We start from the raw sequence: 22,312 nt of genomic DNA, 5'->3' as shown, positions 1-22,312 counted from the left end.
GGGTGACACATAGTAGCTGGGGAAGCGGGTCCTAGTGGTCCCCAGCCCCGACAGCTCAGTGCTTAGTCCTCGCTGGCTCTCCTATGTGTCTACATTACATCTCAGCAAGGAAAAGGCTGAAAGTTACAGGCCATCAACACCCAGCGGGATGTGAAGGGCAGACCCACCCACCGAGGGGTACTGCTCATGTCAAGCACAGGCATGAAGATGAAGGGCCTTGAAAATGAGGCAATGATGAATCCAAAAGACACTGCACAAATAAGGCTCTCGGCAACTCTGGAGAAACAGCACACTACCCAGATTTGAGAAGGCCTTTCTGACACCTGACCCTCTTGCTTAGCTGATCTTTAGGAGCCTTTTATCAAGGCAGATCTTCATCCTTACATATAAGAGGCTGGGCTGTTAGTTTTAAATGAAGGGGTTCTCTAAGTTTTTCATCTTGATGGGCTGAATGTCTGTACTGTGGATGAAAGCCCCCAGTTTTATGAATTCGCTGGGAAGCACTGGTCCTTTGGGAATTCCTAAGTCCAGAAACACAAACCTACCCTATTATCTCCTGTTCCTGCTCATCAGGAAGAGACCTGCGTGCCACCTTCTGCTTCTTCATGGCAGCTGACTTCTCCCCATAGTAGGGGTACACCATGAGGGCGCCCTGAGAGTCTTGTTTAATGCGTAAGTTGGTGTGGAGCAGGGTGCCCAGGGCCCTCAAGAAGCTTCGAGAATCCTGAAGCAGCTGCTCAGGGGGTAGGAGCACCACGATGACCAGGATGCCCTCCGCCAGGTTCTCAGGCTGGTCCGCAGCGCAGTCCAGCCCGTCCCAGCCACACTCCTCGTTGTTGCATCCCTTATCGCAGTGATTGTCTTTGAAGTGGTCTGCACAGTATTTGTCATACCTAGTCAGGAGAGAGGAAGAAGGCATCAGAACACACTGGCTGGAGCCTCAAATGACCGTGGACTTTCCTACCCATTGTTTCCAGCCCATTTTCAGCACCCCAATGTCTAGGGAAACTTCCCATAAATCATGTACCCCAACACCATGGACTATACAGCTGTGCCACTCAACATTACCCTGTGCCTATGGGATGGAGAATGTTACACTCACTATCCTACGTGAGTTTAGTGGGTCCCACTTAGCCAATCACACTATGAAGGCAGAATTTTGTATAAGAATACATCTCTGAAGCCAAGGTCAATGTGGCTCACACTCCCCTTTCCTTCGCTGACTTAGTAAGAGCAAAGGGCTCTAGAAGTAGAAGATGTCCACGACTGCCCCAGACCTCTACCTATCTAAATGCTATTCAGAGGAGTGGGCCAAAATGGTCTGTTTCTTTCTCTTTCCAGAGTAAGACAATAACAGAAGGTAGGGGCAGGGAGATGTTCATACAGATGTTTAAATGCCAAGAAAGATCTGGGTGTGGTGGAACAGGCCCATAATGTCGGCACTAAAGGCAGGAGGAGGAGGAGGATCAGGAGTTCTAGACTCAGGAGTTTAGGGCCAGTCTATGCTGCATGGGACCCTGCCTTAAAACACACACACACACACACACACACACACACACACACACTCACACAGGTGTGGTGTATATACACAAATGTCAGGCAAAAGAATGTAAACTCCAAAGGTCCTTTTGTGGCATAACTGGTTCCCTCGCCTCCTTTCTTCGCCTGCCCCAAACCTTTGTTATTTGTACCACTCGGAGGAATTTGCCATCTGCTTGATTAAAAACAGGCCTTCCAAACAGCTGTGTGTTCCCGGCCAGTTCTTTACCCTCCAGGGAAGATCGATAACCACACCTATGCCTCACAGAGCTGCTGAGGCTCTCTGGGGTTAAACGAAAGGATCAAAAGGAAACTGAGCAGAGCGAATGGACCGGATCTGCAACACTGGTGACCGGGAGAGCTGAGAGGCCTGAGCTCATGCCTAAATTCATGCTTCCTAACTAGATGAAAAACACTAGTCTTAAGGAAAGGAATGAGCAGAGAGAGAGAGTGGTACAGACCTTTCCATCCATCCTGCAGCAGGCTAGGCTGGAGGCTGCCTGTGAGTGGCAACGCCACTTCCAAGGTTATTTCCCCCATGGTCGCAAGAGCAGCATGTGAGAAGGCAGAGATAGGCAGAGAGAAGGGATGTTATGCAGTGAGCAGTCCTGGCCCTCTGTCAGCAAGGGAAAACAGGGCAGCGTGTGATGGGGCAAGGCTGGCACCATCTGAAAGGCAGAGGCGGCTTGGGCCGAAGCACTCGAGTGGTTAGGAGCGAGAACAGGAGACCGAGTGTGTTAGTGACAGCCCCCTCGGCTTCCGAAGGCCTGAGGCTCTTACTTGCAGGTTTTGCTATTCCTCTGGCATTCAAAGTTGTCAAACAGGCACTCTGCAGTGTTGCACAGCTCATCACACTGGTTGTTGATGTACTCCCAGCAGCGAAGTGAGGAGGTGCAGTTGGCCCAGGGGTCCTCCATAGTGAGGGAACAGTCACCTCCATCCCACTGGCAGGCATGACTGTTGCAGGCCTCATCACAGATGCCGTCCCGAGCCTTGTCGGCACAGTACTGACTCAGACAGGTAGCAGGAGGGGTGCTGGTGGGGGCTGTGTAGCTCTCGCAGTGGCTGCCCCAGAACGGTGGGGAGCAGCGGCAAGAGTAGTAAGGAGGCTGGCGCTGAGGGTAGCAGGTGCCTCCGTGCTGGCAGGGGTTACTAGCGCAACCTGACTCGCAGTCCTTGCGGTTCAGGCAGAAGCAGTGGGGTCCCGAGGCGGTGTGCACACACTGCTCCCCTCTTCTGCACTTCACTTGTCCACAGCTGCTCTGGCATCTTGCCCCGGAGAACCCCTGCAGGACAGGGTAAGAGGGTAAGGAAATGAGGATGGCGGATGGACTGAAGAGCTTGTCCCACTTTACCCCACACTCCTAGGGAGATAAACACTGGGCACTGCATTCTAGAAATGACCTTTTAAAATCAGCCAACGGGTGAGGGCTGACAGCTCATGGGGTGAATGTGGCACGCCATCACTTTAAGGTTCTTACTAGACAGGTGTCCTCCAAGTATCGCCCCACATGGCACTCTCAGTGTCAGGGAACTTTCGGCCTTTGGCACTGGCAAAGGTATCTGCACAGCCAAAAACTAAATCAAGCTTCCTTCTAGTTTGAGAGGCGCTGACTCGCCAATGGCCGCCGCTAAAGAACAGGAGCAGACTGCTGCTGATGTAATGTGAGCAGCAAGGCTCCCACAGCACCAGGGTAAGACTGGGAAGCCAGGAGGAGTGGCCCCATTTCAAGGGACAGCAGACCACTGTGGTTTCCCGCTAATGCTCTGAAGGCTGACAGGCTTGACTGGGAAGCGTAGCTGCTCAGTGTGCCCGAACAACTAAACATGGAAGACCCAGACCATCTTCAGGCACTGACACCCTAGCACTCTCCTGGGGGCACGAGGAAAACAGACTCAATCTCAGCTCCGTCGAGAATGTGGAAGAGGGTGCGTCCCTTACATCAGCAGCAGGCCACTTACTGGGGGACAACGACAAATGAAGCCATCAGGCACGTTGCTAGCCACAGCACAAGTCCCTCCATTCAGGCAAGGCTTCTGGGGACACACATCTAGGAAGGTTTCGCAGTGTCGGCCTTAGGAGAGAACATAAACATAAAAGGTATAGCTATTAACTCAGAGACACTAAACACTACCCTAAGGGATGGGAACCAGCCTCAGAGGCAGCAAGAGGTGGGGCAGGTCAGTTCTGAGCCTACAGGATAGGGAGAAGGCACTCTGCAGGCCTCGGCACAAAGGGCCATCTCTGCTCAGACCAAGACAGCAAGTACACAAGAACTATCTACCCCAGACCAACCCCCAAAGTGACAAGCAGAAAAGTGACACAAATTCCAACAAAAACAAAAACTCAAACCCCCTGAGACAAAGGGAGGTCACGTCTCTGCATTAGGACATGTCGCATTTGTTAAGCTGAAGAATATCGTCAGCAGCATTTTGCGTGCACCCAACTGGGACTGATAGTTTAGATAAAATTTTCATCTTCTTGGCTACTCTGCCTTTGTGTGCGCTGACCAAACTGCTTTAAAACATATCTGACTTTGTCCACGCTCATCTCCTCTAAATCCAGGTCTGAGGCAGAGAACCCCTGCAGGCTGCTTCTCCCTGATAAACTGAACAGGTGGCTGGAATCACAGAGAGAACACGGGCTTGGCTAGGGTCTCTTGGCAAACAGTAGGAAAAGGGCCCCCTCTGTCCTGTGGTCAGATTAAAAAACTTTATATGTAGTTTTTTTTTTTTTTTTTTTTTTGCCATTCAGAGTTTAGAAAAAAGAATTTGAGATGTTGGGCCTCTCAGCAGACACTAAGGTAAAACGGCCAATGCGGACAGTGGCATTAGGAGGCTCCGCTGACCATTAGAGGGGACACCTCACAGTGCTGCTCAGTGAGCTGCTTCCAACATGGACATGAGCAAACAGCATTTCCTGACTGGGAAACTCACTCAGTTATCCCTATACCTCTCCCTGTCCTGACCCTCTGCCTTTTTCTTCTTTTTAAGTTCTGCTCAGTGTTTGAGATACGAGCATCCTCAGAGGCAATGAAAGAAACAGGAGCCCACTCTGCCCCAAGAGCCATACCAGCTAGAAAGAACAATTTCTTGTTTGGGGTTACTGTATCCAGGCAGCTTTCATACTGTGAAATCCCTTCCATTCTTTGTAAAATTCCAAGCATTTAAAGGGTAGCATACATTTCAGACTGAAGAGAAGGCAAGAGGGGGAGAAAAGATAACGGAAGGCAGGCAGGCTGGATAGGGCTCAGCATGGACCAGCGTCCCCACTGGAGACTATCAGTTAGCAAGACTGGAAGTTACCAGGCTTCCAACATGTGAGGACACGCCCAGCATAAAAGTCCAAGCAGGTCCCAGAAAGCACAAGACCATGTCACATCTACATACTGGCAACTACTTTAGCTCCAAAAATCACTGGAAGTGACTGGGTGGCTGAGAGAGCTTCTGTTCCGGGGCAGCACTTGGCTCTCTTCATGACCTCTGTGAAGAACAGGCTGGGTGCAGAGCCAAGTCTTAGCCACGCAAGAGGACTGTGCCTACTGCAGCTATCCTGCGGTTCGCGTCAGCTGCCTTTTGGACCTGATCTTCGAAGTGTCCTAACAGGCCTCCCAGAGTTAGAAAGATGACAGGCACAGACATTGCAAAGTAATTCATCATCAGGTGTCAAAAGGGGCAGGGTGGTGGGTGCACACAGGGTCAGATAAATGGCTCCTGAAAATAAATGTCTTGTATTTCACATAAGAGTTTGAGAGTGTACAGTGATCTCTGTAGCATTCAGTGTGGGTGTGCCGAATGCTACTGCAGTCACTGCAGTGTGGGTGTGCCGAATGCTACTGACATTCCCATATAGATCTTGATTTGCTTACTCAGGCCTCCTATACATGAGACTAGCAAAGGGCGAGAGGCTCTCACCTGTGAAGGCGCTGCGGCAGACACACTGGTAGTTATTTTTGAGCTGAATGCAGTCCAGGCTGCCCTCTGAGCTGCAAGGATTGGACAGGCATTCATTGATGTCCCCCTCACACCGCTCCCCAGCAAAGCCAGGCAAACAGCGACAACTGTAGCCTCCAATCCGGTCCACACACTGGCCACCATTAAGGCAGTGGGGGCCCCCAGCACAGTCATCAATGTTCTCTTCACAAAGCAGGCCTATGGGAGAGAAGAAAGTCACAGAATTACAAAAATCTACTGAACCCACCACTAGCAAGAGATAAATGCCCTTGTGGTCTTTAACGATTCTCTAGATTATATTCCTCAATCTACAGTGGGACCTTTATAATTGGGCTAAAGGCGCTTAGTCTATGCCAGCTGCATGCAGTCCGAGCAGCTTTCTGAGGAGCAGCGTAAGAGGAAGTTACACCTGAGGCTCCACTCGTTCTTCATTCCACCCAGAGCAGCAGGGACAACTGTCCCATCTCAAGGGCACGGGGGCCAAAGCTTAGGAGACACTGTGAGTTTTCCACCATTTATCAACTCCAACCAAAATATGAACACAGTTCAAAAAAGAACACTCCCTAGTTACTACATAGACTATGTTGGGGTTAGATTTTGGGCAACAGTATTTTATGTTTTATAAACAATGACTTTTTTCCCTTTAAAAGAGTATAGGTGCACACTAATTTCTTTTTATTTAAAACATCAACAACAGAGTGGAAAGAAATATCCTGCTATGAATCTGAAGATTATTCCAGCTAAAGGACACATTGGAGATTGAAGCCATCTAGTTAAGGTAACTGTGAGCATGGTTAGAAACAATAAAACCAATGACTATGCCATGAAAATAACTTGAAAAGGTTAAAAACAAAACACTTGTGTGTCCTCACCATTTACCCGCTGGCATGCTTTGAGAGAGACGACATAAAAGGGAAGGAGACACAGAAGCTCCTCGCTATCACTAGCAGTTTCAGAAGGCAAATGACCGAGCACATCAGAAGCACATGTGCAGCCTCACAGGAAGTGCTCTGAAGGACAGACAGAGACGTGGACAGATGGAAACAAACGGTATCTGATTACGCAACTCTTCATGGTAAAGGCATATTCACTATAGTATATATAAATGTAATGTGATCTCAAAAAGATATCAGCAGTATTTTTTAATGGCAAACTGACTCAAAAATGGTTTGGAAAAACCAAATCACAGCCAGGAGAGCACAAAGAAGAGACCTTCATGGTTGAAAGTTTCTCGTGAATTGACCGGACAGGACAACAGCAACAACGAGGGTGCTCCTACCAGCACCTAACTGTGCACTGGAGCTTAGAAAGAGATGGAAGTTCCATCTCAAGTCACGGTAGAAAACATCAACCATCCAGTTCCATGGCAACTTCAGAGTCTAGATAAAGCCGACTACCACTCAGATGCAAGCAGCCATAAAAAGGAGGGATAAATTCAACATGATTAGAAATATTCTGCATGAAAAAAAAATCAACGAAAGATTCCGACCTCAGAATAAGACATCTGAAAGGTTACAACCAGTGTACATGGGGAAAATACCCGCATCATGCAGCAAAGACAAATGACTTCTGCACACAGCAAGGATAGACAGTGTAACAGGGAAAGAAGGAGGGATACATCTCAGAGGGAAACAGTAACTTGTAAATGTGCTAGATGCCGAATTGCACAGAGAGGAAGGTGGCCCCTGAGGGAACGCAGCCAGTCCTGTCACTCAAGTGACAGCTCGGTGTGACAGCCTGGCAGACTTTCTGCAAACGCATTCTATAACATGCACTATGTGTGCTTTAAAAACCCAATGTCTATCACTACAGGACCAGCTAAGCACAATACATAATGTTGTCATAAAGGGGAATTCTGAAGCTTTGAGAAAATACTGAAGAAGTTCCCTATTTTGATATGAAAACATTCCAATTAAGTAAAAAGGTCAAGAGAAAAACAGCACCTTTGATCCATCTTCAGAGTTAAAAGTGGAAGGAATAAAAACTATCTTTGTATTTGGCTCTTACACACATAATGCAGTTTTGAAAGACAGCCTTTTCAATCCTCCAAAGACACACAAGAGACTGTGTGCAGTGTGCGTGAAGAGGAGGAGTGCACTGTTGGGGTGCACACGTTCACTGGGAGTGCATCTCTATGCATGTCTTTCTGTGCATGTGGACATACTTATCCCTGTCCACATGCACGTATCACCTTAACTATTGACAGATTAAACTGGGAACCAGGAGGTGGAAGCAGACAAAGCCAGTCCGTGTTCCCAGTCGCGTAGGATACTTGATATTTGGCGTCATGAGTAAAATAAACAGAAAGCTTCCGAGTGGACCGAGCTATCAGTGGCACACATCATTCTTTTAGCCTGACACAACAGCAGGATGACAGAAGTGCTCCAGGGACCTATCGTCTGGCGAGCAGGAGGTGTCAGCAGGCAGCACCTGGGAATATAGTGCTGACAACAAGCACTGGAATGGCTCTCACTGTGCTGTGAGAGAGCTCCAGAGTCTCTGGGGACAGTCACAGATGGACAGGCTGGGTAGCCAGAGAGGAAAAGTCAGAACAAATATACGCTGTTTCAGGTACCTGGAAATATCACGCACACAGGTATAATCCAACAAGCATTCAGGTAGGACGACTGGAAGAGAAGCACAGTCTATAACAGACCATTAAAGGCCATCTCGGAAACTGTGAAGGAGAGCCAGGTATCGTGAGAGGCCATTAGTAAGACCAACTGCGAAGTCCTCAGTGAAGACCACAGTGTAATGTCAGTGAGAAGACACATCTGAAGAGCTGGCTCAGACACAGTCATCAGGTAGACAGATATACTACATTATCATTCTAAGCTGCCACCAACAAGTATTTAGGGGCCAGGCAGTGGCACGTGGCTTTAATCCCAGCACTTTGGAGGCAGAAGCAGGTAGATTCCTGAGTTTGAGGCCAGCCTGTCTACAGAATGAGTTCCAGAACAGCCAGGGATACAGAGAGAAATTCTGTCTCAAAACAACAACAACCACCATCACCAAACAAAGAAAAGAAGGAGGAGGAAGAGGAGGAAGAAGAGGAGAAGGATCGGGGAGAGAGAAAGAGATTGACTGACCGATTGATTGATTTAGAAAAGACAAAAACCTCAGTGTTTTAGGAGACATTCCGCTCTGGGACCGCATGCGTCTGTGGTACAGTACAAAACCCATGCCGTCTCCTAGGCTCTTGGCCTCCACGGGTTATGGAAGAACACTAGTGAGTGGCTCTGACACACACCTTTAGGGATGTGACATGCGTCACCTCCACACTGAGGGAAAGCCTCTGCACAGCCCTGTACATTTTCTCCATCTTTCCTGTGATGGCCCTGGAGGCTACGGACCAAAAGCACAGAGAAAAGCAGCAAACCAACACCTGTGCGAGTCAGCGCCAGAGCAGCAAACAAAGCCACAGACCACTGCTGTGCCGTCCAGACGTGATTATTATTATTGATATATCATTAGCTACCACCGGGGTCGTCGCCGCCTGACCAACACCACTGTTTAAAGGCCTCACTACCCAGGCACGGAAGTACATGCCTGTAGTGAATCTGAGGCTGAGGAGACTTGGGATTCTGGGGACAGAAGGAGAGAGGGAGGGAGAGATGGGGGAGAGGGAGAGATGTGAAGAGGGGATGGGGAAAGAGAGATGGGCTGGGGAGAGAAGGGAAGAGGGATGGGAACAGATGGAGAAGGAAAGAGGAAGGTGGGGATAGGGAGGGAGAGGAAGGGGAGGGAGATGCAGAAAGGGAGAGGGGAAGAGGAAGAAGAATGAGGAATGAAGGAAAGGGGAAGAGGGAGAGAGTAGAAGAGAGAGGGAGACAGAGATGGAGCTGGGGAGAGAAGAGAACAGATGGTGGGGAGGAGGATATGGATATAAACCTCCCAAAGGAGAAGACAGAGAGTCAATTTGGTTCTTACCTTATGAATTTAGCTCTACTACTCAAAAATGCCCTGTCACAAAAGATGGGTGGGTGGGTGGGTGGGTGGGTGGATGGATGGATGGATGGATGGGTGGATGGATGGATGGATGGATGGGTGGATGGATGGATGGATGGATGGATGGATGGATGGATGGGTGGATGGATGGATGGATGGGTGGATGGATGGATGGGTGGATGGGTGGATGGATGGATGGATGGGTGGATGGGTGGATGGGTGGGTGGGTGGGTGGGTGGATGGATGGATGGATGGATGGATGGATGGGTGGATGGATGGGTGGATGGATGGATGGATGGGTGGATGGGTGGATGGGTGGGTGGGTGGGTGGGTGGATGGATGGGTGGGTGGATGGATGGATGGATGGGTGGATGGATGGGTGGGTGGGTGGGTGGATGGATGGATGGATGGATGGATGGGTGGGTGGATGGATGGATGGGTGGATGGATGGATGGGTGGATGGGTGGATGGATGGATGGATGGGTGGATGGATGGATGGATGGGTGGGTGGGTGGATGGGTGGGTGGGTGGATGGATGGATGGATGGATGGATGGGTGGGTGGATGGATGGGTGGGTGGGTGGATGGATGGATGGATGGATGGGTGGATGGATGGATGGGTGGATGGATGGATGGGTGGATGGGTGGATGGATGGATGGATGGATGGGTGGATGGATGGATGGATGGGTGGGTGGGTGGATGGGTGGGTGGGTGGATGGATGGATGGATGGATGGACGGGTGGGTGGGTGGATGGATGGATGGATGGATGGATGGGTGGGTGGATGGGTGGATGGATGGATGGACGGGTGGGTGGGTGGATGGATGGGTGGGTGGATGGATGGGTGGATGGATGGACGGGTGGGTGGGTGGATGGATGGATGGATGGATGGATGGGTGGGTGGGTGGATGGGTGGATGGGTGGGTGGATGGGTGGGTGGGTGGATGGATGGATGTATGGATGGATGGATGGATGGGTGGATGGGTGGGTGGATGGGTGGATGGATGGGTGGGTGGGTGGATGGATGGATGGATAGATGGATGGATAGGTGGGTGGGTGGGTGGGTGGGTGGGTGGATGGATAGGTGGGTGGGTAAATGATGGGTGAATACACTAGTAAGCATCTGGAACGGAGTCCTACTCTTTCTACCATGGAATTTCCTATTTCTAGACTAGGAACCAACCCTCCTTTCCATGTAAAGAATTTTAAAACAGTTGCAGGCTGGTCCTCAGCTCTCTTCCCCAAGACTCATTCTGCACTATTAATGGAGTATTCTTCTGTCTTAATTTAGTCAAATTTTATCTCGAGGAAGAAAAGTTACCCAAATGCACTGGCGTGGAAGGCTGAGAACAGAGCGTTCTCTGAGGGTCTCTTCTGACGGACTGCTGCCTAAATGTATGACTGCTGCTATCTTTGCCATCCTGCTCACAGGCTACACAGAACCTTCAGATCCAGAGGTCCCTAACAAGCCATGCTCTCTCCAGGACGTCGGAGCAACTGTCGATTCCCAGAGCACACTAATGGGTCTGCTGTCCACAATCTAGGGGTGCAGGTGCAGGAGTGCAGCCTTCTGTCTGCAGCCTCCTGGGACGGCAGCCAAACACATCCCATTGATTCCCTTGCTCTATGGACACAAGACTTGGCTCACTTAAACAATTAAAAAGCAGGCCTATGCGAATTTGCTCTTTAAGGCTGTTGGTTCATTTTCACTTGAAGCACCAAAAACCCTGTTAGTCGGGGTTATGTCCATCCTGCATTCTGTTTCCTGGAACATAAGCTAAGAAACAACCAAACCTGAACTGAAGCTGGCGGGAGACTAGGGGTGGAGGTGGGGGGTGAAGAGGTAGGTGGCTACAATGAAGCTGGTCTTCACTAAATTGTCTCAGTTTTTGGAAATTGCTTCAGCACTAAGAACAGATGAGAAACTGAGGGAGCGGCCTGGGTGGGAGAGAGAAGCAGACTGCATACCCCGGGTGCCTGGTGGGCACGAGCACTTGAAATGGTTCACGAGGTCGATGCAGGTGCCTCCGTTCTGACAGGGCTGGTTCTGGCACTCGTCCACTTCATACTCACAGTTGACACCCTGATACCCTGGAACACACTGCCAGGAGAGAAGGACATGGAGAACGCGGTCACTACCGGAGACGGACCATGGGGCCCAGTGAGAGGTCAGGTCACCATGGCTTTGCTTTCCACCCCACTGAGCAACTGAGAACCCATCCCTCTGTAACCATGGCATTCTTCACTACTTCCTAGTGCAGGGTTGCGCTTACCTATCACTCTTCCAGCCCCGCGCCCCCAAAGTCACTTTAAAGGAGAGCGAGGACGTAGGTTCTGAGGGCCACTTCCATGAGACCCCCAAGTAAAACTTTCGGGTAAGGATTTCCTCATCTGTGTACTGCGCACCCCTTCACAGGTGATAAGCAGCCAGAGGCTCAAACAGTACGTGCTTGCAGTAGTAAAGACCCTGCGCCCATTGCACAATTGGGGCAAATGAGGAGGCTGAAGGCAGTGGGCCATGGGGGTGGTGGGCCTTGGAGGGCAGTGGACGATACAGGAGGAGTTGGAAGAAACAAGACTTGATAAGGAAAAAGACAACTGTGGGGAAGTTTCATTTAGGTGCCACAATGCCAACAGTGCCTGCAGAGAAGTCCTTCCTTCACAGCACAAGACTACAGAGTAAAGGGAGAAGCAAACTTTGAAAGAGGGGATACCACGGCGGGAGCTTAAAACTGTGTGTGGTGACATTTAATGACCCAGCAACAATAGTCTTTCCATGAGCGAGCTCCCGAGGGAGTTTAGACTCCTTGGATTCCAGAGCTGATCTTACCTAGGATACACTCACTGCGTGTTACTCTGTGGGCTACACCAGGCAGGCAATACTAAACGGCTGTAATTCTGCTCATTTAAAAACAGTCAGATGTGTAAAAGTTTGAGTGCAGCATCGGCAGGCTTTTGAACTAACAGACCAGGCCTGCTCTGAGATAAACAACTGAAGGCAGCAGGAGAGAGGTCTTCTGTTGTTGCTTGGTGGTCTGGTGGGTTTCAGGTTCCCAGTGTGGTATTTGGTTAACATCTGGCTCTAACTTCTGTCAGCCCAGGCATTGACAAAAGACGCATGCTTAAACATTACGCACAGTAATGTTTAAGGCTGAACACGGTGCTGTGGTACAGCAGGTGAGACACTTTTTTTTTGGTCTGAGAGAATTACTCATTGGCTGGAACTGTGCTGCTCTTCAGGAAGCACAGGTTAGCCTGGAAGATGCCAACATAGAGAGTCAGCCAGTTAAGGAGGGGTGGTCCAGACTCTATGAAGACATCTTACCAGAGCTCCGGGAAAGCATGGCTGAAAATAAAAACGCTGACTGCTAAACACTACCATAAGGACAGTAGACATTGATACTCTGCAGGACACTAACGGCTGAACTCAGTAACCAGTGTTTTTAGCACCGGCACCATCTCTCGGGAGCTCTGTGAGCTCGGCCGCCTTCTCACCTCACATCTGTATCCTCCGATGAAGTCACTGCAGGTGGCACCATGCTGGCATGGATTGGACGCACACTCGTCAAGCTGTTCCTCGCAGTAGCTCCCCGTGTAGCCCAGGGGGCACTGGCAGTGATGCGTGTTGCCAGCATTGATACAGATACCCGAGTGCTGGCACAAGTGTTCAACAGGTACTCCTGGGACACCAGGTGAAGGAGAAGCATCAGAGAGAGCGTGACACACGGCAGGTTCAACCCAAATGCAAGAGAGCCTGGCTGGTGGCTCTCCTTGGAGTCTCTATATCTGTGTCTAGTTTTCCTCGACCCTCAGCAACTGACTTGCATTCAAAAATAAACAAGTTCTGAAATCTGTCTTAACTTCATTTCAGACAACTTTCTCTAGCCTTTCTTCAGAACCTTGTCCCTAGGACAGCATGTATGTCAGTACCTGATGTCAGGGGTGGAGCTCACCTTTCTGCAAGGCTGCCGCCTTACAGGACACATTGAGCACATCACAGTATGCGCCATCCCATCCAGGCGGACACAGGCAGCGTGGCCTTGCCTTTTCCTGAGCACAAGTTCCTTTGTTTTTACATGGAGAGGGGCTGCAGAGGTTCACCAGGGTCTGAAGCGGAGGCAAGGGCATACATGTGTCAAAATCCGGATCTCAGAGGTGAAGCCTCTAAGTTACAGTGCGTTACAAGACATCAAAGGAAAGGACTGCCTTTAAAGACAAAGGGACGCCTTCCCATACGCCTTCACTGGGCACACTGTCCTAGACACACTCTGTCACTTTTATAGCCTCATTTGTCTGGCTGGTGTCATTTTAAAAGCCCTTATCCCAGAAATCTAACAACACCAGAGGCTCGGTATGCATTATCCTCAGAGCGTTAGACATGACTATGTGAGCATACATGGCCTCCTTGCAAGGCTGGCAAGGGCTGTAGCTGCTGTCTGGGTCCATGCTTCCTCTGTTAGCCCTGCAGGACGACAAGTACCTTGACTAGCCCCGCCCATGGGAGGATGGTGAAACGATCCCATTCAAAACCTTATTTTCAACACCAGCTCATAAATAACACTCCTGACAGACTGTTGCTGGCTGAAAGATTGTCAGTGAGAGAAGGACAAGACCAGCTGGGCTGCCTGGCAGAGAATGCTGTCTTGAGCACAGCACCAAGCTGCTTCATGTGGAGGTGGCTGCCTCTGGGTCCACTGTCATCAAATGCACTCTGTAACTAGTCACTTATTCGTGAGCTCTCTGAGTTGTTCCTCTTACAGAAGATGTAACGCAGCATAAATTACCATTTGTATGTGACCTTGGAAAGTTCAGAAACTATCGTTTCTGGGAATCAGGCAGAGGCTGTTTCTCCTCCATGAATTGAGAGTTAGTTTCCTATGAGGACTCCTTCCATCAAAAGATTACATACAGACTTATATTTATATATTTGGAATTTAAAGATACACAGTTTTGCTATGGCTATAACACTGCAAAGCATTATTACCCTGTTGGCTATACGTGGTATTTACTGATTTTATTTTGATTGTTCTGTCCTGTGTTTGAATATGAAATGACTTCGGAGGCTCCTGTATTGAGGGTTTGGTTCTCAATGATGGTGTCATATTGAAAACTAGAGGAGGTGCCAGCTGGAAAAGTGGATCACTGGTTACATTGGGGGACTGCATCTTGTTCTTGGCTTTCCCTGCCTCATCTGTCTGTCTCTGTCCCCCCTCTCTTTTCCCTGTCTTTCCCCTTCCCTCCCCTGCCCCTTCTCCTCCTCCTCTGCTTCAGGCCACCATGAGAAGAGTCCTATACCAGCTCTGGCACTATGACCCTTTCCCTGGTCTCAGGCCCATAAACAAAAGCAGCCAGCGAGGCCCAAAATCTAAATCCACAAACCCAAATACACCTCCTATTGAGCTGTTTTTGTTGCTGGTTTTTTGTTTTGCTTGTTTTGTTTTTTCAGGTTAGCAGTGAAAGGCTAACACCCTTTCTTCCTGCACACCGGCTGTGGGAGGCATGTGAAGGCGAGAAGAGCAAGCTCCCTATCAGTCACATCCTCCTCAAACACCCACACCACACTGCTGCTGTCACCAGTCTGCAGTCTTCTAGCTCTCAAGAAGGTGGCTCAGACTCACCTCAGGGACCACCTGAGACGCACAGTCCTCTCTTTTCAAACGTTCGTCTTGCCTAGAAACTAGACAGAGCCCTCGGCTACAGTGGGGAGCTGGATGAGCAGGAGGGAAGTTGATTACCTGACAGTTTTTCCCAGTGTAGCCCAAGGGACAGGTGCATCGGTAGGTACCCAGGCCATCAACACACGTTCCCGAATTCAGGCACGGGTTAGAGCTGCACTCATTGATATCATGGAGGCAGAAGGGACCAGTGAAACCCACAGGGCATAAGCAAGAGAAAGAGTTGATCCCATCAACACACGTGCCGCCATTGAAACAGGAGCTGAGGAGCAAATGAGAGACAGCATCAGCTATGCGAGCTGAGGCCCTGAGCTGCTGCTGTAAAGTCTGGCTGCTGAAATCTAGGATGTGACTAGACAATCACCTCCGAGACGCCAATGCCTACCCCCAGTAAGTTTTAAAGTCTTCTAAACTAGACTGGGGGTCAAAGATTACAGCATCAACTTCCTTTCCAATATCCACTTAGGAGCATTTAAATGGCTGAGCTGTCAAGAATCCTAAAGAGTTGTTTTCCATAATATATTTTATCATTAGATTAAATGCCCTTACATGAAAATTCCTAAATAGCTTTTCACTTTAGATTTCTTTATGAAAGAATAAACACACTGCTGAAATAATAAGAAGAAATCAAACAAACTGTCTAAAAACTACTTAGACAGTGGTAACAGATCGACAAAGAAAGAGAGGTCTTCCATCTGGGACAAAGAGACAGGACAACAGAACGGGATCGATGGCTCTTCTGCTCCACGGCAAGAAATAAGTGATGGTCTATCCCACTAACCTTTCAACCTCTGACCTTTGACCTTCCAATTACATGTCTTTCAAAAACTGAGCAATGAGAGAGGACTGTGGAATAGGTCTCAAGTGGAGCTCATCCCTGCCCTACAATCCTAGCATTGTGCTGTGTTGTCTCTCTACTCCCCTTCCCCATGAGCTGCTGTGCTGTGCTGTTACCTCCTCTCCCCCCCCCTTCCCTGTGCTGTGATGTTACCCCCTCCCCTTCCCTGTGGGCTGCTGTGATGTTACCCCCCACCCCCCTCACCTCTCAGTGCACTCATCGATGTTGTTTTCACAGTGGACTCCATGGAAGCCCGCAGGGCACGTGCAGGTGTAGCTGTTGACGTAGTCAGAGCAGGTCCCCCCATTCTTACAGGGCTCGCTCAGACATTCATTCATGTCTGTTTGGCACTTGTCCCCTACGAAGCCAGGAAGGCACAGGCAGGAGAAGGTGTTCACTTTGTCCACACAGGAGCCTCCGTTCTGGCAGGGGTCTGAGTCATGACAAAAGAAGTGGGACTCAGGACAGCAGCACTGTGAAGGCAGACGACCCAGGCCAAGCCACGCCCCGAAGAAGCACATTCTGGCTTCCATATTTGACCCCTTTACATTTACCCTGACATGAACCCTATCATGGAAAATGGATTCCATTAACACCCGCCTGAGATGTTCTTTATCTGTTTGAAAATCAAGATCAATCTAATCTACATCAACACTTTTATAACATTAATAGTCATAAAACTTTCATTGGTCCTCTACATATATGTAAATCAATTATGTAGCTTAACACATACAATATTGGAAATATTGACAAGTATTTTCTTTTTTTTATAGCATAGAATAGAGTTTATTCAGGGGATGGGGAGGGGAGTTGAGAGGGTAGTAAAGAGAGAAAGGCAGAGAGAGAGAGAGAGAGAGAGAGAGAGAGAGAGGAGCAGAGGTGGGGCATACGCTTGTGGAGAGAGAGGGGGAGGGGAAATGGAAGAGAGGGAGAAGGGGTAAGAGGACAGAGGGACAGCAAAAGGGCAAGAGCAGCAAGTATTTTCAAAACATGTTTGTGGAGGCTGAGGAAGCAGGTTATATATTCAGTCTGTTCCAAGAACATTGTATAAATCAATTCAATCACCTTCCTGTATCTCTCTCTCACTTCATTCTTTTATTTAAGTCTGAGTAACGTCAACCGGCTCTGAGTTATAATAATAGCAGGGCCTCGCACAGTCTGATGCCAAAGGGATTAAAGTAAGAAAACCATGGTGTAGCTGCTGGCATGCAGGGGGTTAAGTTACAATGGCAGAAACCATCACAAATATGAAAGGAAAACTTAGGCAATGAACTGAAAGGTCAAGTGGCCTCTACTTTATCAGAGAGTTATTTAACACACCCCACAATATGTTCAAGAAGAAAAGAGTCGGGCTTGGTGGCTCACACTGTAATCCCAGCATTTAAATGGTGAGGCACGAGAACTGCCCTAAGTTGGAGGCCAGCATGGGCTGCACAAGGACTCCCAGGGCAGCCTGAGCTATGAGAGTGAGAAAATGAATTCTATCCAAACAGATTCTTCTCCAAGAGAGAAGGAATAAATGATCACTAGCAGATACAAGAAGAAAAATGAGCATACATGTCCTAGCTATTCAGGAAATAACTTATTAGTGGAGAGTTAGGTAAAGTGCCACGCAGGTCTTTCTTGTTTTGTTGACTCAACACAAACCACAGCCCTGTGAGAAAATGCCACCACCAGGTTTTTCTGCAGGCAAGTCTGTGTTGGTGGGTTTTTTTTATTAATGTTAATGTGGGAGGACACCAGCCCACTGTGGATCCTGGTTTCTGAGAGAGCAGGCTGAACAGCAGAGCTGATCCTGGTGGTGGTAGTGGAGGTGAGCCAGCCTGAGGATGTGAGCGTGAGTGTGACGCCCTGCCCCCAAGTCCCCAGCCACCTGCAGTTAGTCAGGAGAGCTGGCAGAGGGCATGAGAACAGACATGCTAGCCTTGCCCCTTAATGGCTGCAGCATTTGGGGAAGCACGGGCAGCACAGTGGAGCTGAGTGCAGAACAGGAGAGGTGATCCCACCTCCTGCAGAGGGAGGCACTGGTGGCCCAGCCAAAGCAGTGCTCAAGCACTAGCCCTGGTGATATGGGTAAGGGAGACCCTGTAGGCTAACCAGCTTAGCTACCACCCAGGCCCAAATCCAGGGCTCTCACTTGGCCTACCCCCAATTCCCCCAAAATCTCTATCATCTGTGAGTGGCAGGGATACAAAAAAGGGCCAGTTCTGCTGATTCAAAGCTGCAGGATCTCCATGACACTGAGCGACATCAGGACAACCAGGAGGAGTCCAGGTGAGGATCCAATATCCATGGTGTCACAGAAGCCAGACACCTCGAACCAGACCATTGTACTGAGCATACGCAAGTAAAGATATATGGATGGGGGATGTACTGTGGGACACTGTGACACACTACAGCTTCCACGAGGAGATCTTTTATATGGTGTGGGTGTGTGTGTGTGTGTGTGTGTGTGTGTGTGTGTGTGTGTTAATTTGGGGAGGAGGTTGCAGGGGTAACAGGGTAAATATGAAGGGATGGAGAGAGGAGTGGGATTGGAGTACATGGTGTGAAACTCACAAAGAATCAATAAAAAGATAATAAATAGCATGGGATAAGGATTCTTATTATGGAAAAGGAAGGAAGGAAGAAAGGAAGAAAGGAAGAAAGAAAGGAAGAGGGAGAGGAAGGAAGGGAAGGAGGGAGGGAGGGAGGGAAGGAGGGGAGGGCTGGCTGGGCAAGCCATGGGGAGCAAGCAGGTAAGCAGCATGCCTCCATGGCCACTACTTCATGTCCCTGCCCCGACTCCCCACAGGGATGGACTGTAACTAGGAGGATGAAATAAACCCTTCTCTCCCCACATTGATTTTGGTCACAGGTTTTATCAGAGCCCTGAAACTTAGCTAAGACAGATGGAATCTTTGAAACATATTTTACCAAAGCTCAATCCAAACCAAACTAAAATAATTAAAAGTTAAAGACTCAAAGAGAGTAATTAAAAAAAGATTTAAAATATGGCAATAATGATGATGATGATAATGATGATAATTAATAATAAAGAGTCCGTATCTTGCTGCTTTAAGGAGTATACACCCATTATGCACAACATTTTTAAGAAGAAAGAGAAGGTACATGACTCTGAAGAATCAGAGGCAAACCTCAGGGGCTTTAGAGATGTGAACCATAAACTACCAAAAAAAAAAAAAATCAAACATGGTGTCATCTTTCCCTTCAAAGGGAAAACAATGTGCTTGGAAACAGCCCTTGGGCAAACACCTCACAGTGGATTTAAACCTAGTATACAATGAACTAAACAATAAGATAAATGACCCAACATGTTTTCAAATGGGCAAAAGACTTAATTAGACATTCCACCACAGGCATGCGCACAAAGACCATGAGCAAAGGTGGCAGCACCATTATCAGGAGGATTATACCAGTGAGATGCAGTGCACAGTGTTGGCAAGAGGGCTGGTTATACCAGTGAGATGCATGCACAGTGTGGGCAGGAGGGCTGGTTATACCAGTGAGATGCAGTGCAGTGTGGGCAGGAGGGCTGGTTATACCAGTGAGATGCATGCACAGCGTGGGTAGGAGGGCTGGTTATACCAGTGAGATGCAGTGCAGTGTGGGCAGGAGGGCTGGTTATACCAGTGAGATGCAGTGCAGTGTGGGCAGGAGGGCTGGTTATACCAGTGAGGTGCAGTGCACAGTGTGGGCAGGAGGGCTGGTTATACCAGTGAGATGCATGCACAGTGTGGGCAGGAGGGCTGGTTATACCAGTGAGATGCAGTGCAGTGTGGGCAGGAGGGCTGGTTATACCAGTGAGATGCAGTGCAGTGTGGGCAGGAGGGCTGGTTATACCAGTGAGATGCAGTGCAGTGTGGGCAGGAGGGCTGGTTATACCAGTGAGGTGCAGTGCATAGTGTTGGCAGGAGGGCTGGTTATACCAGTGAGGTGCAGTGCATAGTGTTGGCAGGAGGGCTGGTTATACCAGTGAGATGCATGCACAGTGTGGGCAGGAGGGCTGGTTATACCAGTGAGGTGCAGTGCAGTGTGGGCAGGAGGGCTGGTTATACCAGTGAGATGCATGCACAGTGTGGGAGCTAAAGTTCAACACTGACTGCATCAAGTATTTGTAGACATGGAGTCTGAGTAAGGCTTCTGCGTTGTAATTCTGGTGGGAATGAAAAGTGGAACAAGCACCTTAGGAAATACTGTTGTGATTTATCGGTAGTTACTGCAGGTACTACACAGCTCATCCTACACACAGGCGTTTATTTCAGAGAATTAAACCATTAATCTACACTCCTATCATAACGTTTTTATCTATAATACCTAAAAACTGGAAACGCAAACAAGTAACAATAAATAGCACTGGTAAAAATAATCCAAAAGTCTAAACTGCAAAGCTCTCCAAAATCTGAAATCCCTTAAGGGTCAGGTCAATATCATGTCACAAGAACAACTAAAATGGATTCCACAGTCAGCATTCAGATACATTGAAAGAATTGCATCAAGTTACCTTCGGCCTACTCTTGCAAAATACACGTGAGAACATGAGTGAGCCTCATGCCTCCACTTGGATCACATCCCCAAGATGTGAATATTCCAAAACCAAAAGGCCTAGAGTGGGTGAGTGTCTGATGCTCGGCACCGACGGGCTGAGCATGCTCAATGTGCACAGCCAGAGAGGAGGCCACTGGGCAGTAAGACAGAAGACACTAGTGAACATAACCGGTTCAGTAACGTGAGCCAGCCGGAAACACGACTCCGACCAGAGCATGCCTACAGAGCTGCACTATATCAAGTGGTTCAAGGTACAAATTTATCTACAGTGGCAGAGGCAGGTCTGTGGTGGTGCGGGACAGAAAGTAGAACAGAAGGACTTTTAGAGGACCATTCCCCCATGGTTGACGGTTTTTGCTATCATTTTGCCAAAAGTGGATGAATTCTATCATTAAAATACTTGTAGTTTTTGTATGTTTACTGCCCTTCATAAATCTATATTCTCAGAAAGCTACCACAGCACTGTCCCTAGTTTGTCAGAATTTAAAATGTTGTAGAAAGAGGCTTAGAACAGATTCTACTACTTTGATTTCTGAAGACAGTAGCTTCCAAAGGAAGACTTAAAAATACTAGAGTGTGGGATGTCGATGCCGGTGTAAGGAGCAGGGTCCTCACTGTGACTGAGCTCTCTCTCCGGGCCCAGGAGCAGGTGTACTCACTGGCAAGGCAGTCATTGATGTCCTCCTCACAGTCCATACCACTGAAGCCGGGAGGGCACTCGCACATGTAGCTGCCCTGAGTATTATGGCAGATGCCATTGTTCATACACGGCTTGGAGACACACTCATCAACGTCAACTGTACAGCGCTGACCTATAAAGAAAGGGTAAGGAATAGCCAGGCTTCAGAAGAAAATTCCCACAGAGATCAAGGCAGGGTGTAAGTCTGGGTAGGTGTAAGTTTTAGTACACCATGAGCTTAGAGTGTTTTGATGCAGAAGGCCACCTGATTGGTCCGATGCAGGAGGTCCCAGTAAGGCATTTATGTCCCTGAGAAACTCCTCCCAACTGCTACTCATAGCTTGAAACTCTTGGGTTGGAGGGTCTCAGCTACTTGAGGACTATACAGATGAAATCTGGGAAGGTCTTAGGAGCCCTTCCAGCTAGTGGCTCCTGTCCAAAGAGCCTGTGGCCTCCCATGTCATCTTTGTTTACGGTGCAGCATGCATCCGGGATCGTTACCTTGCCAGCCAGGGGCACACAGGCAGGTGAAGCTCTCAAAGTTGGGTGCCTCTTTACAAACTGCAGCGTTCTCACACGGGTTAGGGGAGCAGGGCGCCAACACCGTTTGACAATTCTTGCCTGGAAAACAAATGTCAGCCTGTGATAAGGAATCAACCAAGAAAAGGAGGGGGTCCAGAGACTGCAAACCCAGATGTGCTTCTGTCAGAACCCCAAGCTACAGCAGCAGCCAAGAGGTTCTAGCTCAGTGGGGTGCCATGCAGTTCCTCATGCTACTTCATAACTGTAATTTTGCTACTGTTATGAATCATAGTATAAATATCTGGTGTGCAAGGTATCTGATATGCACGTGACCCACAGGTTGAGAACGGATACCGGCTCCTCCCAATATTGGCCCAATACAGTTAACCCGGGGACCTTACCTAGCATGTCCTCAGGGAGGACTTCTGTGGACTAAGTGAGAAGCACACGCTAAGCCCTGTCTAACACTGAATGAACCCCCAGCCTCTGTGCTGGCTGCTTCCTCAGCTGTTACCGCTGGGGCCGGCTCTTTGCATTGTACACCCACATCTCTGTTGCCGGGCAATCTCTACTGCTGTCAGTGGGATGCTGACATCTGCCTGCCAACGAG

At 48.9% G+C, this 22,312-nt stretch overlaps 1 protein-coding gene across 1 annotated transcript in view; it reads right to left on the bottom strand.

Moving 5' to 3' along the window:
* The window catches only part of Notch2 (notch receptor 2), a 133,488-nt gene that overhangs the window by 11,951 nt on the left and 99,225 nt on the right, over positions 1–22,312 (bottom strand). The window contains exons 16-26 of the mRNA NM_024358.2: positions 21,682–21,801; positions 21,161–21,313; positions 16,158–16,386; positions 15,176–15,377; positions 13,394–13,547; positions 12,936–13,120; positions 11,409–11,541; positions 5,455–5,691; positions 3,502–3,614; positions 2,320–2,825; positions 546–893 (exon numbers count right to left, since the gene is read on the bottom strand). Of these exons, the coding sequence (NP_077334.2) occupies positions 546–893; positions 2,320–2,825; positions 3,502–3,614; positions 5,455–5,691; positions 11,409–11,541; positions 12,936–13,120; positions 13,394–13,547; positions 15,176–15,377; positions 16,158–16,386; positions 21,161–21,313; positions 21,682–21,801 (2,380 nt within the window). The remainder of the gene's footprint in view (positions 1–545; positions 894–2,319; positions 2,826–3,501; positions 3,615–5,454; positions 5,692–11,408; positions 11,542–12,935; positions 13,121–13,393; positions 13,548–15,175; positions 15,378–16,157; positions 16,387–21,160; positions 21,314–21,681; positions 21,802–22,312) is intronic.

The sequence above is a fragment of the Rattus norvegicus genome, chromosome 2, assembly GCF_036323735.1.
Source record: "Rattus norvegicus strain BN/NHsdMcwi chromosome 2, GRCr8, whole genome shotgun sequence".
Classification (NCBI taxonomy): Eukaryota; Metazoa; Chordata; class Mammalia; order Rodentia; family Muridae; genus Rattus; species Rattus norvegicus.
This window is presented reverse-complemented; position numbering and strand designations above follow the sequence as displayed.